The sequence below is a fragment of the Pelodiscus sinensis genome, chromosome 2 (assembly GCF_052426305.1).
Source record: "Pelodiscus sinensis isolate ZL-2025 chromosome 2, ASM5242630v1, whole genome shotgun sequence".
In the NCBI taxonomy this organism is placed as follows: domain Eukaryota; kingdom Metazoa; phylum Chordata; order Testudines; family Trionychidae; genus Pelodiscus; species Pelodiscus sinensis.
Window position 1 is genome coordinate 120,672,923 of NC_143053.1, and position 16,716 is coordinate 120,689,638.

At 44.1% G+C, this 16,716-nt stretch overlaps 1 protein-coding gene across 1 annotated transcript in view; it reads right to left on the minus strand.

The window, feature by feature from the left end:
• The window catches only part of PHLPP1 (PH domain and leucine rich repeat protein phosphatase 1), a 244,809-nt gene that overhangs the window by 72,889 nt on the left and 155,204 nt on the right, over window positions 1-16,716 (minus strand). Inside the window, exon 4 of the mRNA XM_014573530.4 lies at window positions 9,403-9,569. Coding sequence (XP_014429016.4) covers window positions 9,403-9,569 — 167 coding nt within the window. The remainder of the gene's footprint in view (window positions 1-9,402; window positions 9,570-16,716) is intronic.

A 16,716-nucleotide genomic window follows, 5' to 3' on the forward strand; every position in this document is an offset into this window, starting at 1 on the left:
ACTTAACCCCAGCTTCATTATTTGCTCCAAATTCTTTTTTGCACCTCACAGGGCACAAAGCAGCCTCCAGTAGTAATTCAACTTCAGCAATCTGCACCAGAAACAGACTGTTACCCCAGCTATCCAGCAGGTTAATTTCCCTCTTGAAACCTTCAACCCTGATTCTCACACACACACCTCGGTTTCCAACAAATTTGGATAACTTCTCTGCCAATATACAGTCACACTGTTGCTCCATCCCCCGTTTTCCCAAATAATGACCTTGCCCACAGTGACTGAACTGCAAATGACAGAAGGGCAGTACAAGAATTTAACTGCCTTATTTTGAGAGGGGTTACTCCCTGATCTGTACGTGCAGGACACAGAGGGGCACACAAGAACTAGAGGCAGTAGCCCCTTTAGGAGACTGAAGAGGTCTCACAAATGAAACAGGTATAGGGGTTACCAGATGATTTCAAAAAAATACCACACACACTTGATCTCAATGGGGGGGAGGGGCCAGCTGAGAGGGGAGTGGGACTGGCTGGGAGGGGGTTGGAGGAGCAGGGCTGGCCAGGGGAGATCGGGGGTGGGGGGGGGGGGGAAGGGAGGAGAAGGACCAGCAGGAAGCAGGGCTGGCCGGAGAGAGGTGGGAGGAGGCTGGCTGGGGCACATGCAGATCCCGGGGTGCTGTGCCTGTCCCGCTCACTGTCCCGGTGGGGCGCATGGGCGAGTCCAGCCCCGTCCTGCTCCTCTCTACTATGTAGTTGCATACTGCCTGGCTGGTAGACACACTCACGCAGCGCGAGCATGTCTACCAGCCAGGCAGTACGCAACTACATACTGATACTCATGATAATAATAAAACTTACCTAATTAGAAAATACCGGACATTGATATGTGAGGTATTTTCTCAATTTGTTTCCCAAACAGAAAGCTCAAACACCAGACTGTCCAGTTCAAAACCGGACACCTGGCAACCCTAAACAGGTAACTGAGCTTTGATTCCTGAGCCTGGCTTCTGCAGCTGCTCACTCGATCAGAGCTTTAAAGGACCTCACAATTAAGGCAACTGTGACCTAGTGCTGGCAAAAAGGTATCAGCCACATTTTATTCTGCTACGAAGACTCTGACCTTTGAGGGGTTCACATATCACCGGTTTTATGGTTTTTTGTAATAATGCGTTTTATAGCTCACGAGCTTGAAGCACAATATGATTATGCGACCTGTCATATTGATGCAATGTTACAACACAGAATTTTATTGTTTTGGCATTTCTTACCATCCTCACCAATGTAATCTTGTGGGGCAGAGAATATAGGATTTAGTAGATTGTCAGCTTGGCAAATAAACAGGCATTTAAGAAAGGTCTAGAAACTCGTTTTCAAGCTTTATTAACCAAGGCATTTGTATATAAATATTTTTTAAACCAGAATGCACAGAGTCTCGTGATTTAGTGTTCTTGCCACCTGGTTTTGATAGGTGTTTCCAAGGGCAGTTTTTCTAAATTTGGCAGCTATGGATCACTATCCCTGTTCAATAGGAAACAGCATGTCTAAGGTTCTTTCACAAGAATCATCATGGCTGCACAGGGTCTTTGACGTTATGTGGTAATAAATCCCAGAGAATTTTGAGGGAGAAAACCAAGGAGTAGTATTATAAAGACCACTACACTAAAGGCTCTTAAACTAGCCACAAGAAAAATTGAGATGCAGGTGAAGACTCAGACATGAACAAAATACAGGAGATAGTAGAGTGGAAAGTTACAGAAAAAGAGAAGCAGACTATAATTAAGGAAACATTTCCTCCACATGCCATTTTCTACTCTGCTTTCCTGAGTTACAATCATGTGAAAAGCGGGCAAAACATTCTGTTTATAAAACCTAAAGCAGTGATGGGCAACCCTAGGCTATTGAGTAGGCCACATGAGTGGCCCTCCATCTCAGTGGGCTGCAAGACTGTCATATCCGAAACAATCTCCATGGATAGGGAATTTTGTTAATTTTACTTGTACCCAGAACGTGTGGTATATGCCAAGTGAAGTGTAGCAGCCCTGTGACTGGATACAGAAGGAGTGCATGGCTCTCATAGTCCATGTTGTGTGCAACCAGCACATACCTCAGTTTCCGTGTCCTTGCTTTACACACGTCGCTTCAGTAATATTGGTAGGAAAAATACTACATGGATGGAATCTGGCAATCCTGCATATAAGCAATGGTAAACAAAATGTCTCTTAGGTCACAGAATCCTGGTGGGCCACATGAGATCCACAGGCAGGCAATTGCCCACCACTGACCTAAAGCTAACAAGTGCTTTTATATTTTTTAAATTCCAAATGGTAACTTTTAAAGTAACTCTTTACAATGACTGCAATTCAAACACTGCAGTATTTTGCAAAACCAAAAGGCAAAATGGACTAGAAAGACTATTTTTACTTTATTTAAAAAGTTCAGTTTTAAAAAACTGTGGGTTAATCTGCTGGTATTTGTAAAATAAGATTTTATTTTAAAAAGTTTCCTTTCCCCAGCACCAATAATGCAGTGATTTTATTTGTAAAAATAAGTTCTACTCAAATAAAAGTACCTCTTTCCATCAACTTTGGTAGATTTTGGATTAGGCCCTTATACATAGATTTTCATAGGACTACGCTATTTAAAAAATTCCTTAGCCCCTGTCCCCTCACTCCTTCTTGTGTAATAGCTGTAACCCCAGAATATACCATTTTCAAGTTGTATTTTCTCTGGAGAGCATGAAACTTTTCCAGTCCTTTGGGGTCTTTGATTATTTCAGGGAAATGTGATTATTTTTCAATTCCTGTGCTTCATTCAAACGCTTTCACTTCTATCATCCATGATGTATAAACCCTTTTGCTTTGTCATACCTTGTGAAAACTGAAAGATTTAATGCTGTGTCACCTGTCCAAAGGAATTTCAAGTAACAGATGATTGAGAGATTAGATTTCCGAGAGAGAGGCCCTTAGGAAACCAGTAATGACTGCATGTATATATTTATAAAAGAAAAATCTATAGTGTCACTGTTAATTATTAAACTTTAATTACAATGTAAGGGATCAGAGGAAAAGCTATTTCCTTAGCATCATAAGAAGAATGGCTAGAAAATGCTGCCAAAAAAATGGTGTTTGCTTGTAAATAATTATGGAAAGTCATTGTCAAATGTTTGTCATTAAACAGTGTTTTAGTGAAAGCATGCAGCTGAACACAGAATAAATAATATTGGCAATGTCCTTAGTGTATCTCATATCAGTATTTAATCTAAATGAGACTTATTCAATCTAAACATTTTGCCACAGTGAAACAGATCAGCAGCATACAATGAATTTTAATCATGGGTTTGCCTCAAACGTCAGAACTGAAGTCACAGGACTAACTAATCAATCTGAATTATATTTTGCATTTCAGCAAAGGAGCATAGTAGTTTAGTTGTAAAAAGAGAAAGAGCACTTGTAGCTCCAAATTTAATGTTTTTGATTTAGCTCCTCTTAAAATGCTGACCCAAACGCAAGCTGCTTTAGAATATTTCCAGAGCATGAATACCTGTGCAAGTGTAAATTCTAACATTTTTGTTAACTGAAATCAAGTGTTGCTAAAAATGAAGCAAAAGCCATGGCATCTTAATATTTTTGAATGTGGGTCCTATGATAGCTCAGGTACATTTGTAACACAGTGTTTACGAGTGACTGAAAAGAACCCGCCCCCACTTTCATCCACTGTTCTGATACCAGCCTTGCGAATACCTTCTCAGCTTCCATTACTGCAACATCTGAGGAATACTTCCCTGAAAAACACCAACAGGTTGTAAGCTTTAAATGAGCCACTGGGAATTGAAGCAAGTACTTAATTCACTGAATAGGCCAGTTATCTTTTACTGTACCTGAATTTTCACACCACCTACCTTTCAAAATTAGGGAACAAATATTTGTTCCCTATTTTCTGTTACGTATAAAAAGAGAGGAAAAAATGTGTGTTGGCACAAAATTACCCAGTACTCAAAGTTCTGTTTACAATTTTGGACCAAATTACACACACCACAAAGTAGATTTAACAATTTTAAGTGGGCAAAAAACTAGTGTACAAGAACAGTCTCAAAACGTAATGTTTACTTATCTCATGCCCCAAACAAATACGTCCTTTCCCACTCCCTCCTTTCCTCTCAAAAGGGAGACAAAGCCGTAAAACTTTCAGTAAGTCATCTTGAGTCTTCCTTTTATAATACTTTGATATTTTCCAAGGTACAATGCAGAGTTACTATAAAAAAAATTAATGGAATGCAGCAAGACATGTCTATATCTGAAGGCAGAACTGAAACTCATGATTATTATTTATTTACTCTGTCCTGTCCCCGCAGTGGAACAAGAAAACCCAGTATCTTATTTTAAATGTGAATAAGATGCTGAGGAAGGCAGGTCAACAAGAAAAGTGTTTCTAGAGCTTTGCAAGCCTTTACAATGCTAACAATTCATCATTGTATTAAGCTTTGTTTATCTACATGACATACTGAACCAGAGCCTTGACTATGTATTGTTCAGCCCCACAAGGTACATTATCTTGAAAACAGAAACAAAGCCAAGCTACAATAACTTTACAGTACTTTAATCTTCAAAACACAGGTTCCAAACTAATTTCTTTCAGAAACTATTGAACATACCTCCTTTCCTGGCTAAAACAGTATTATCTAAAATGTACACCAAGTGGTTATCAACTGATAGGGAGGCAACACAGCCAGCACTGTATTACCTGAACAACATCTCAGTTAAGACAAGTAACCTGTAGTTAATTGGTAATGGAAAAGCTAGTAATTTCTTCTTCCTCCTGGATAGGGAGAGTGCTCTATTGATCCACAGGATGAGTACCATTGTAAGCTGTAAGGCAAGCTCTCCCAGACGGCACTGCCAAATGTATACGATTCAAGATTGAATTAAGGCAGCCTGATCTAGGGGTGAGAGCATTTTCATATCTATGCCCATTCAAATCACCGTCCTTGCTGACTAAAGTTTCTGGGCCAGATTCATCAATTCTCTGCCCCTTGTGGAGTCATACACTGGAGCAAAGTGGGCCAATAACACTGCGCCAAAACAGTACGGCAACAGCTTTGCACTGGAATAAATGATTACACAATGGTGAATCAGCCCTGTTTTTCCCCCTTAGTCAAATTCTTCACATTGTAAACAAATTTTTATTATTATTCTTTTAAAATTTTTTTCTCCAGTTCTGTGAAGATATTTATGACCGTTACGTGACCTATGCTTTCAAGAATCCATTCCTTGAAGAGCACAGAAGAGATGTTTCATTTGTGTTTCTGTGTGCTACCTTTCAGCGAAGGATCTCAAACCACTTTACACAGTAAATTAAGACTTACTATACCTGTAAAGTAAGGAAGTATTATCCCCATTTTATAAGGGGGAAAGCAAAAGGGATTAAGTTACTTACTCTGCCTTTCACAAAAATGCATGTTCTCTGTTTGCTATATAATTATGCAACTCAATGTCATAAAACTAGATCTATAATAGCAATTATGAAAGTACTCAAGTCTGTCAGTGTAGTTTATTCCACTGCGCCAGTAACTCAGACTTATAGTCTGATTCCTAGACTGAAGAGCCTCTGTTAAACTATCAAACTTCCTAAGATGGGGTGAGGTGTGGGGGAGGGGAGAAAGGGGGTGGAAGAAACATTCCGGTGAGTATGGATGAGCATTCCTATTTCCATTTCTGCCTTCTCTCATAAATCTCTCTTCCTCTTTGGGGGATGCTCACCTTCCAAAAAACTACAGGCATTCTGGCTAGACTGTCCACTTGGATGCCTAGGAAATTAAGGGGAACAATGAAATAGGGACAACAAATGAGTATGGAAAATGGTGGACACGATGCTGTGATGGCTGCAGAGGATCATCCCCAGTGTGATGTCTGTCATGAAACTAAGATTTTGCGGTGGTTATTTTTAGTAAAATTCACAGACAGGTGATGGGCAATAAACAAAAAATTGTGGAAGCCACCACCTGCCTAACCTTGAAGATGCTGTCACCTATTGCTGGTACTAAAGATGTTAAGGACTAGTCGACTATCCCATTAGCAAATGCCAGGGCCTCATTGGCTATTAGCTCCAGCCTCTGGGGCATGGGACTGAAGCAGAAAATGTCACAAGGTCTCTGGAAGACATGGATTCCGTGCTCTCTGACACAAACATAGAGTTAGTCATGAGATATCAATCACATTTGTCAAGCTGGTGCTCACTTAAGAAAAGCTACTGCTGAGGCTCAGGGATATAGCATTGCAACCTTCCCAGCATTTCTATTGTGCAGCCTTAGAGAAAGACGCTACTCCTCTGGTGCTAAAAGGCCAACCTACGGGGAGTTTGAATACCACCTTAAGGAATTACCAAAGAAGTGCCAGCCCTCGACTCTACCAGAGATATCCGAGACCAGTATATACCAAATCTACTAGGCCACCATCAGGAAAGCCACTCTACACCAGTGACCAATTAGAGATATGAGAATTCATTTCTTTATGTATTTGGTGTTGTGATGGGGTGTGCATGCCCTGCCCTGAACCAGGTAGGGTTAAAACCCGCCCCTCCAACCAGACTGGGCATGGTCCAAATGCTGGAGCAGCATGGAAGAGAACTGCTCAGCTCATTCGGGGGTGGCCACTGGAGAAGGAGGACCTCTAGCAGGAGCTTCAGAGCTAAACCAGAGACTCAGACGACAGGAGCCAGGAATCCCGGAGACTGCTGCAAACTACTAACACTGGAGAAGCCCCAGGGAGAAGCAGCAGCAGGGGACTAGGAGGACCCAGAAACCACATGGAACACTGCCCCATCAACACCGGTAGGAAGTGAGCCAGGGAGGGTGCTTGAGTGGTATCTCCCCTCCCGCCCCGGGTGAGTGCAGTGTGTTTTAGCAGGATTCCCTGCTGAGCAAGTGGTAGAATGCTATGCCAGTCACAGGATCCTGGGTTGGGGCCTGGTGGAGCAGGGTGGGCCAGGGTCCCCCTACTGGGACTGTTGCCCTCAAACCCCAACTCTAGCCATTAGGCTGTGCTATGCTGCCCTGAACCAAGGGCTATCCTATTAACTTTAGCCATTGGGCTGTACTAACCTAGACCAAGGATTGTTTTTCATAGACTAAGAAAGACTGCCAATGACCGGGCAGCCGACTAGGTTGGCATCCACACCCCGGGTATCCTCCCCGCAAGGGCAGGGTGCACATACGCTGCAACAGATGTCTTCATTTTTTTTTAATAAAACAAGGTAGGTATATAGACAACCAGGATGGGCAAGAGATCCTCCATGGGCCAAATCTGGCCCATGGATGCCCTGCTGCCCCCAGGCCAATCAAGACCTAGGAATGGGGTACTGAGCAGAGGGGTATGCTCCTCCCCTCTCCCAGGACAATCAGGGCCTGTGCGGGGGAGACGGGGAATGAAAGTGCCCTAGCCCCACCCCTTCCACCAGAGGCCCTGCCCCTTCTCGAGTGGACTGGAGCCACTTCAAACATTTGTGAAGTGGCCTCCATTTGAAAATTATTGCCCACCCCCGTGTAGACTTGGATGCACTTTATAGTCACGGTGATTGCTTCCTAAAGCATCCCCATTGCTTCTGTCAGCACTGCGGGAGCACAGAATTCCTTCCTCAACGACCTGATAAGCACTTAGGCTTCTGACTTAGCATTAGCTGTCTTCCAGTTGCCTCAGCGGCTCTGCTGAAAGATATGCAAGATAATGGAACTGTAGAGCCAAGGGTAGGAGGTTGCTAGGCAGGGTTCGCAGCCACAGAGTATCGCTGTTTTGTCTAGTAATTCATTCTTCTGCTTTGAAAAGATCCATAGACCTGTAACAGTTCATCTTCAGCCAACGCTGAGCTTCGGCTGCAGACCACACTGTTCTTTGTTGGCAGAGTAGGAGTGACTTCCCTTCTGAGGAAAGAGGCCCATTTTCTGTATGGCATCCCCGGGTACAGGTGGCTTTCCCAGACCTGCCTTCTGCAAAGCAGACACTGAGACCAGTGGAAGAGAAGGAGAAGTTTTATTTGGTCAAATGAGCTCTTTCACAGCTGTGTGGTTAGTTCCCAGGCTTGTCTGAGGGCATTTTTTGGCTCCTGTTGCAGTCTCTCACTGAGGCACTACAACAGTTCCTACCATTGCAGCACAAATGTTCCTACCTATGGAGCACAAATGTGGCAGATAAGGAGAGTAGCCTGACATATTATTTGAACACTTCCCTTTTCAACGGCGGTTGGAACCAAGCCTCTCTGTGCACAGAAAAGGAAATAGACTAGACTACTGTACCTTTTTTAGCATTAAAAAGAGAACGAAACTGTTTCATGTATGAAGGTGAAAGTTGATTCTTATGTTCACCAGTGTATCCCTCTCCAACATTCAACAACAGGTAGTACAACAATTTTGATATGGCTTTAGAGGGCATCAAATCAACTATTTCACTCAAGTTTATTTCTGGTTGTGCTCATCTCCTTCTGGAAATGCTGTCTTTTGATTGTGAATCAGACTTATTGGGTTTGTTCATCCTCTATATGGCCATTTTTTTTCTAAAAGTCATTTGGAGATTATGCAGCAGCCTGCATAATCCATTTTGTGTTTTTGGATATTTTTCAAAAAGAAAAGGATTAGAAGTGCTGGCTATAACATATTACAATAGATTTATACAGGACCATTCACAAATAATGCCAGTGTACTTTGCAATTCAAGCACAACAAAATGCAAAACAGCTTTCCTTGTTATAGTGAAACATCCATCTTTCTGAATATGAACAGCTACTCTGGTTCCATAATTCTGGGGAATGTACACAAACTGCTCCAACTATGCAATGACACTGTTTACTGTCAATTTGTTGTTTCTTGCTCTATGCCCATCAAGAAAACAATCACATGTATTAGTGACCAAATCTAGAGAATCGGTGACGTTACAGCTGCTGAAGAGTAGCTAGTAGAGAAAAAGGAAGAAGGGCAGTTGTCACATTTAAATTTACCCATTTGTTTTCCTGACATCTATGCAAAGTTCTACATTGTTTTCAGATTTCATGAATATAACCCCTCTGATATACAATTCATAAGATACACATGTGGAAAGATCCATGGATTTAAAGTCTGGGTCAGGTGTGTAAAGAAAAACAGTGTATGTGGAAAACTACTCTGCTTAAACTTGCTTAATTCAGAGAACAACATTTAAATTCTTTATGAAATTCAGTCCCCTGCACATACATTTTTTCTAAATTAACTATAAAAAAAAGCATCCATTACTCCACAGCATGTTCTCATACCCAGAAGAAACACATTTTTGCTTTCTTACAGATGCACCTTTAAAGTTCCTGCAAACCAAGCATCACTACACTTACATATGATGAAGAAGAATAGAATGGAAGATGTGGCTAGAAGCACATTGTTTTTCTCGATTTACCTTTGTAGTTCACTAAGCCCTCTGGTTGTTGACACACTAGGATTTAGCCTCAGGAAGTTCTGTTTTAAATTGAGATGTGTGAGGTCCTGGCTGTAGAAGAGGTTGGCAGGAAGATGCTCCAAGCTGCAACATGAGAGATCCACTGAGCTGATGCGCTGTGATGCAACCTATAAAACAAGATCAACACATTAACTCTCCTAATATAACAAAACATCACCCTTTACACCAATGAATGAAAGATCAGGCTTTTTGGCACAACAAATCACTGGTCAATGTTGCCAGTATACAGCTCATGCGTGCATAACAACTTTCTCACTTATTATTCTGACCCTATTTCTCCCTCCTCTCCCTTGCTTTGCTATAACGCTACTTCAGCTCCACTGGTGACTAGAGCAGATAGACATGTAAAATATAGGGCTTCTAATACAAAATTTGAAACATTAGTTATGCTCAGACACCTAAAAAAAGGAAGCAATACTTGAAGACCTGAGGGAAAAATCAGAAATTGACTTAACAGTAACTTGTCTGCAGGTGAGCAGCAGTCGCAACCAAGACAGGGCACTTGTCTTCACTGCTGCATAGATGGAGAACATACCATAACTCCACAAAAAGGTGCTATAACCATATGCCCAAACACTAAAATGAGGCACTAAAAATGGGAGACTGAGGGAAAAATTACCATACCGCTCATTAGAAAACATAAAATAAGTTTGCAATTTATAGGAAATTATTGCTGCTCATATTACAAATCCACCTTTGCCACAACAGTTCAGGGCAAAATAATGGCCAAGAGTAACCAACAGAGGTATAAACAAAGGAGACACTGAGATGTGGGGGTTTTAAGACTTCTCAGAAGGAAAAAAAAACAGATATCTGCCCAGAGTGATCACAGAAATACTACCAGCATAGACAATGTGCGGGGGGATGGACCGATGGCCACGGGCACCCTGCAGATGGGAGGGAAGGACACATCCCACTGGCACATTCCAGAGGGCCAGGGCGGGGTGACTCAACAGCTGTGCTGAGCAGGTGAGATATGTGCTGAATAGCATCTGCCTGCTGCTGCTCAGTATTTCTTCTCTGATCCCTGCCTGCAAGTTACAGGTAAACGTCTTTCTGCAGCCATGATGTGGCAAAAAGGGATAGGAGTCAGGAGCGGGGGGTGGGGTGGTGGAGTGAACAAGAGGGCCACCGCCTGGGATGATCGTGTGGCTACCTGCAGTGCCTGGGATAGTCTAGGCATCTCTGGGGGTGGAGAGAGGCAGCTGAGCTCAGGAAAGGGGTTAGATGGGAGGTCGCTATTTGGATTGGGGAACTTCCACAGGAGATGGAAGAGTAGGGCAGGACTCAGGAGGGAGCAGGAAGTAGGAAGGGGACAGGGGAATAAAACTGTCTAAATAACATCTACATTACACTTGCCAGTAAGGTGCAGTAACAACTGCACTGTTATACAGCAGAGGTGGGCAATAATTTAAGGGAAGGCCACTTCAAAAATGTTCAAAGTGGTCATAAGGTGCCCTGGAAGGGGTGGGGCCTCAAACAGAAGGGGCAGGGCCTTTCAACAGAAGCAGCTGAAAGGGCTCAGGCATCCCCAGCTCCAAAGTGACATGGCTGGATCCAACCCACTGACAGGCTCTTGCCCAGCCCTGTTATACAGTAATGCCTCCCTTAACATTATAGTTACTTTCCTGAAAAATGCTACTTTAAGAGAAACAATTTTAAGAGAACCCAATTTCCTAATAGGAAATAATGTAAACAAAGGGGGATTAGGTTCCAGGAAAAAATTTTTCAGCCGACAAGATAGTATATATTTTTTTGCAATTTAAAATAATTTAATATTGTACACAGCAATGATGATTAATGGGTAGCAGGTTTAAAACTAATAAAAGAAAGTTCTTCTTCACACAGTGTGTAGTCAACCTGTGGAACTCCTTGCCAGAGGAGGCTGTGAAGGCTAGGACTATAATAGAGTTTAAAGAGAAGCTAGATAATTTCATGGAGGTTAGGTCCATAAAAGGCTATTAGCCAGGGGATAAAATGGTGTCCTTGGCCTCTGTCAGAGGCTGGAGAGGGATGGCAGGAGACAAATCGCTGGATCATTGTCTTCGGTCCACCCCCTCTGGGGCACCTGGTGCTGGCCACTGTTGGTAGACAGGATACTGGGCTAGATGGACCTTTGGTCTGACCCAGTATGGCCGTTATGATGTTCTTATTGTGAAGCTTGGTTGAGGTCATGGAACAGAGGGGTGGAATATTTCCAGGGAATGCATTGCTACTAAATGAACTTGTCTGAGCCCTCAAGACTTAATGTGCTCATGTAGCCTCACACTCTAGAGCAGCGGTTCCCAACCTCTTCCAGATGGGGACCGATGTTGACAATTCATACTTGATGACCCACGGCAGTTCAAAAACAGGGGCAGAGCCACCTGGAGACACTTGGCGACCCTTTTGAAATGTAATGGTGACCCATATTTGGATCCCAATTCATAGGTTGGGAAACCCTGCTCTAGAGACAGGACTCTAATCAGGTGGGAGGAAACAATACTCAGAGCAGTGGCTACAAACACTTTTCTGCAGAAATGGGGTGCAGAGTGGGGGGTTGATGTAGGAAGGGATGATATCCTGTCTCCTTCCTCCATGCCCCCGTACTCCATCAGCAAGGAGGAGGCTCTCAAGAGCAGCTCCACAGGCAGAGAGCAGGAGCAGTACAGCAGTGGAGAGCAGCTGAAAGCCACATACATTACGGGGAATTTAGGGAAGCTGATGGGCAGCTGCTAGCCCACCCTGGTTCCAAACCCTCATGAGGATGGGCTGCTTTTCCAGAAAAGCTTGCAAGGGCTGGACAAAGCAGACAATCAAATGGCGTTATAAGGGAGTACTGCTCAACCGTAAACAAGCATGTGTTCTAATAGCATAACGCGCAATATTGCAATGAAACAATGTTAGCCAGGACAAGATTAGGTAAGGAGTGACTCTATTTTATGAAGTCATTTATGTTATAATTTATACCAGGAAGATTCTGGTTCTTAAAACCAAACAGTTACATGTGCAGACCAGACCGCTACATAAAACTTTTTCCCCTCAATATGGGAATGAAATGCAGTTGTGCAATTACTGTTATTTCACGCCAGTGTTTTTACCAAAATAAAGATAGGATAATTTTTAATTAAAACCTCACTTAGTTTGGTTGTAATTATAAAGCCATACGCTGTTGTATTATTCACAAGACTGATTTTGGCACTTTATTCTAAGGTAGCAACGAGCACACCAAGAAGCAAGTGACAGAATGCCAGGGATGCGGCAGCCCCGATAGCAGGGCTGAGAACACGGCAGTCAGGACTGCAGCAGGGGGTGGAGTCGAGGGTGGCGGACTGGTATCGGGGGCCTCCCCTGGTCTGACAAATTCCCTCGTTCAGAACTGGACAGGACCTGAAGGTGCCAGACAAGAGGGGTCCAACCTGTATTAAAAAACTTAGCTATCCTATTGTATGCACAAACATATTGTTTTCTTCATGTGTAGCTCTCTTTTACAACCGTTTCCATCTGCTATAGCACAGTTCCATACACGACATCAAAAGTAGGGCTAGAAACCAAAACTCCTTTGTTTCATCAGTACTAGGGATGTTAGATACACGAATATTCAACTAATCGCTAACAGTTACACAACTATTGAATAGTCCCTCGGGGTGGGGGCAGCAGCCACTGCACTCCCAGCCCCACTCCTGGGGAGCCCTCTGCTATCCCATGCTGCTGCCTCTCAGAGACAGGAGCAACCCCTCCTGCACTGCTGTCTCTGATAGATGCAGCAGCACAGGGGTGGGAGGGTACCAGGTAGCTCTGTGAAGCCAATGCTTAGGGTGGAGGGGGGCTTTTAAGCTGTCACCCCACGCATATTGGCTCTCGCCTCCTTCCCGCTCTCATGTTGCTGCGTCTAATAGAGAAGCAGCATCACAGATTGGGGGGGGGGGGGCTAGAGGGGGAGGGGAGGGGAGGGGAGGGGAGGGGAGAAAGAGAGCAAGTGACTTGCTTGAGCCAACATGCACAAGGAGCTAGCTTGAAAGCTGGCTTCTCGTGTGTACCAGCTCCCTCATGCTCCCCTCACCCTCCGCACTGCTTCCTGTATCAGAGGCAGTAGTGTGGGGGAAGGGATGTTAGGCTGCTCTGCAGATCCAGTGCTCGTAGGGCACCAGCTCCTGCCTTCCCGCCCCCCCCCCCCCTCCCGCACTGCCCGTGATACAGAGGGAGTGGGGGGAAGGTAGGGAGGCTGCATGTAGTCAATATGATTAACCTAAAAGCCTTATCGGTTAATAGTGTAGTCGACTCCATGTTGACATCCTAGTGCAGGAGTCTCCAACCTTTTTACACCCAAGATAACACTTTAAATGTCAGGGCAAGCCATGATCTTCTCCTTCCCTTCCCTGAGATTCCCACCAGTTTTGCTGAGGCTCCGCCCACTCCAAACCTCTCCATGGACTACCCACCCCACCTCCCTATTTTCAGCACATCCCTTATCCTGCCTTCCTAATGTAGGAGCTACCTCCATCCTTGGGGTAGCCCATGCTGGCTGTCAGGCTGCCCCAAGGACAGCGGTGAGTTGTTAATGGATACTCACCATTAATTACATAATTACACCCAAGCCGCTATGCTAGTGCTGCAGCAGGGGAAAGTGATTTAATTTTAATTATTAAACAGATTAAGCGTTATAACTCTCTCATGTTAGTTTATCAAACTTCATTTTAAATAAAGTAAAACATTATGTGTAACACAAAATGTTTCAACGCTTTCTTTAATTTATGGCAGGGGCGGGGAAACTTTTTTCGGTTGGGGGTCACTGACAGAAAAAAAATCAGTTGGGGACCACACAAGAGAGAAACAAAATCTCCTCCCTAAAATCCCCAACCCTCACTGATGTGGCCCCCAACTGAGACACCTCACTCTTCTGGCACTCCAGCCCCTACAGGGTGAGGGGAAGGGACAGGGAGGACTGAGGTTCAGGGCTTCCCATAGGCCAGATTTACTTTTCTGGGGTTCCAGAGTTAGTGGATTTTATGGGTTCCCTTAGGCTCTGAGGTGGTAACAAAAATGAGGGGTTGAATGTGTAGGACAGGGCTACCAGCAAGAGGAATAGGGATGCAGCATCCGGGTGGGAGGTGGCGTATAGGGTCTGGAAAGAAGTTTAGCAGCAGGAGAGGGTGTGGGTACAAGAGAGGGAGTTTGGGGGTAGTAATGCCGAAAAGGTTACAGGGTGAGAATGCAGCCAAACAGCTAGTTGGGGAGGGAGGCAAAGAAGTGGGGAGTAAGGGAAAGTGCAGCTTCTGTAAAATAAAACTGTATCCTCTTTAAATCTTCCTTCTGCTTCAGCCTCACTCCCCTCAGCCCCATGATTCCCCCGGCCTGATCCCCTGCATTGCTCCATGCCCTTCAGTGCGACCCCTGCCCCCTCCCATCCTGCCCTTGCAGCCTCTCTTCACCTGTTCCTGCCCCTCACATCCCTGTGCTCCCAGTGCACTCACTAGCAGGACAGCAGCACTGGGACTCGCAGCCTCTGGGGAGCAGTGCTGGAGTGAAGAGGGGGAGGGTACAGAGTCTCTTCCCTGCCCAGCCAAGTTCTTTGCCTGCAGGCAGCAGCTCCAGAGCTGGGGCTGGAGCAGACAGAGCCCCAAGCCGCACAGGGCTAGCTGCAGCAAGGTGCTGGGGCTCTCCAACCCCACACACAGCCTGTGGGGAACAGGGCGACATAGCCCTGTCCCTAGTGAGCCCCGTGTGCCAGCCAGCCAGCCAGCGCCCTCCCAGAGCAGGAGGCAGAAGCAACGACAGGTGTGTGTTTGACAGGTGTGTGTTTGCACGCATGCCTCTTCCCCCCTCCCAGCCAGCAAGTTAACAAACAGGGGCAGCCCCTGTTTGCTCCAGCCCAGCTGGCTGCAGCGTTCAGCCTGCCAAGGCTGCGCTGTGCTCCAGTTGGTCTGGATCAAAGAGGAGCAGCCACCTGGCCAGCTGGTGGCAGTGTTGGATCCCTAGGGGGTGCCGCGACTGACTAGTTGATCAGTGTCCTGGTGAGTACCTGCCTTGAACCCTGTTACATACCACCATGACCTTTAGATTATGATCCCTTAATGTCAGCAGTTAGTGAGTTTAAGGTGGGGGTACATTTAAATTAGACTAGCTACTCCCAATTAAATCTGTCGATTCTCTTATTCTAGAATAAGAGTGCTCTATTCCCAGTTAGGTTAACCTACTTCCAAAACAGCTTTCTTTTAAGATGCCTCTAATGTAAAACTAAAATATAAATATAGGAAAAACCACATTAAAATGGTTTTAGTCCAGACAAGTGGCAGTTTTATTGACTTTTATCAATCTGTACATGGCAAAAAAACAAAGCAATATTCTGAAGACAGAATGAATTTTAGTAACTCATGGAGAATATATAATTAACAGTTCATTTCAATAGCTCTGACCCATAAACAGATAAGGTGTTTTTCCCTTCTAATGTTTTACTGTTCTCTACCACAAACTGGTAAAGAACTCAACAGAAGAGCAGATTTCTTGTATCACATTTACACTGGGAAAGAAAAAAAAACACCACACCAAGCACTTCTTTGCAATATGTTCTCTCAGCTCATAAGTGTGAATTTTTAGAAATATGTAATATTCAACTTCAAAACTGGTTCCACACTAAAGTGAGGTTTTGTTTTCCAAATTAAAAGCTGATTTAAGACTTGTGTTTTCCTCAATCCAGATTCAAAGAGACTTTGCCCAGGACTTTGTGCTTGCTACTGGATTATTAAAAGCAAAGCGTTCTTCTAAAACCTACTGCAGTCAGGGTAACATGACATTTCTAGGCATGGCTAAAAAAAAAAAAGCCACAGCAATGGATTTATAGCACAAAAATGAGGTGACAGGAGTGATCTTCACGCAAAAGGGTAAGGAAAAAAGCCTTGCATCTAGGGGCAATAAAATCTGAAGGAAACAAGATTTATATAGATTTCCTCCCCCACCTAGCCTCTAGAGAAAAAAGTTACAGCAAAATTAAGCTCTTCCCCAAGAAAGTATCTGGTGCAGAATGAGAACTATACTTTAAGCACTGCTTAACAAAATACATTTTGATTTAACTAGAATTACTACATTGTTAAAAACAGACTGTTTTGGTTATGTGTGCGCTGTACGCCCTCAAGTTGACAAAGGAGGCATCAGACCAATGCTTTTCAACCTTATCTACATTGAGAACCTTCCTTTTTTACCAGTACAAAGGGCATGATAATCATGATCCCAGACCTGTTCATAATCCCCAAGCTGAAAGAACCCATGGCTTGGCTC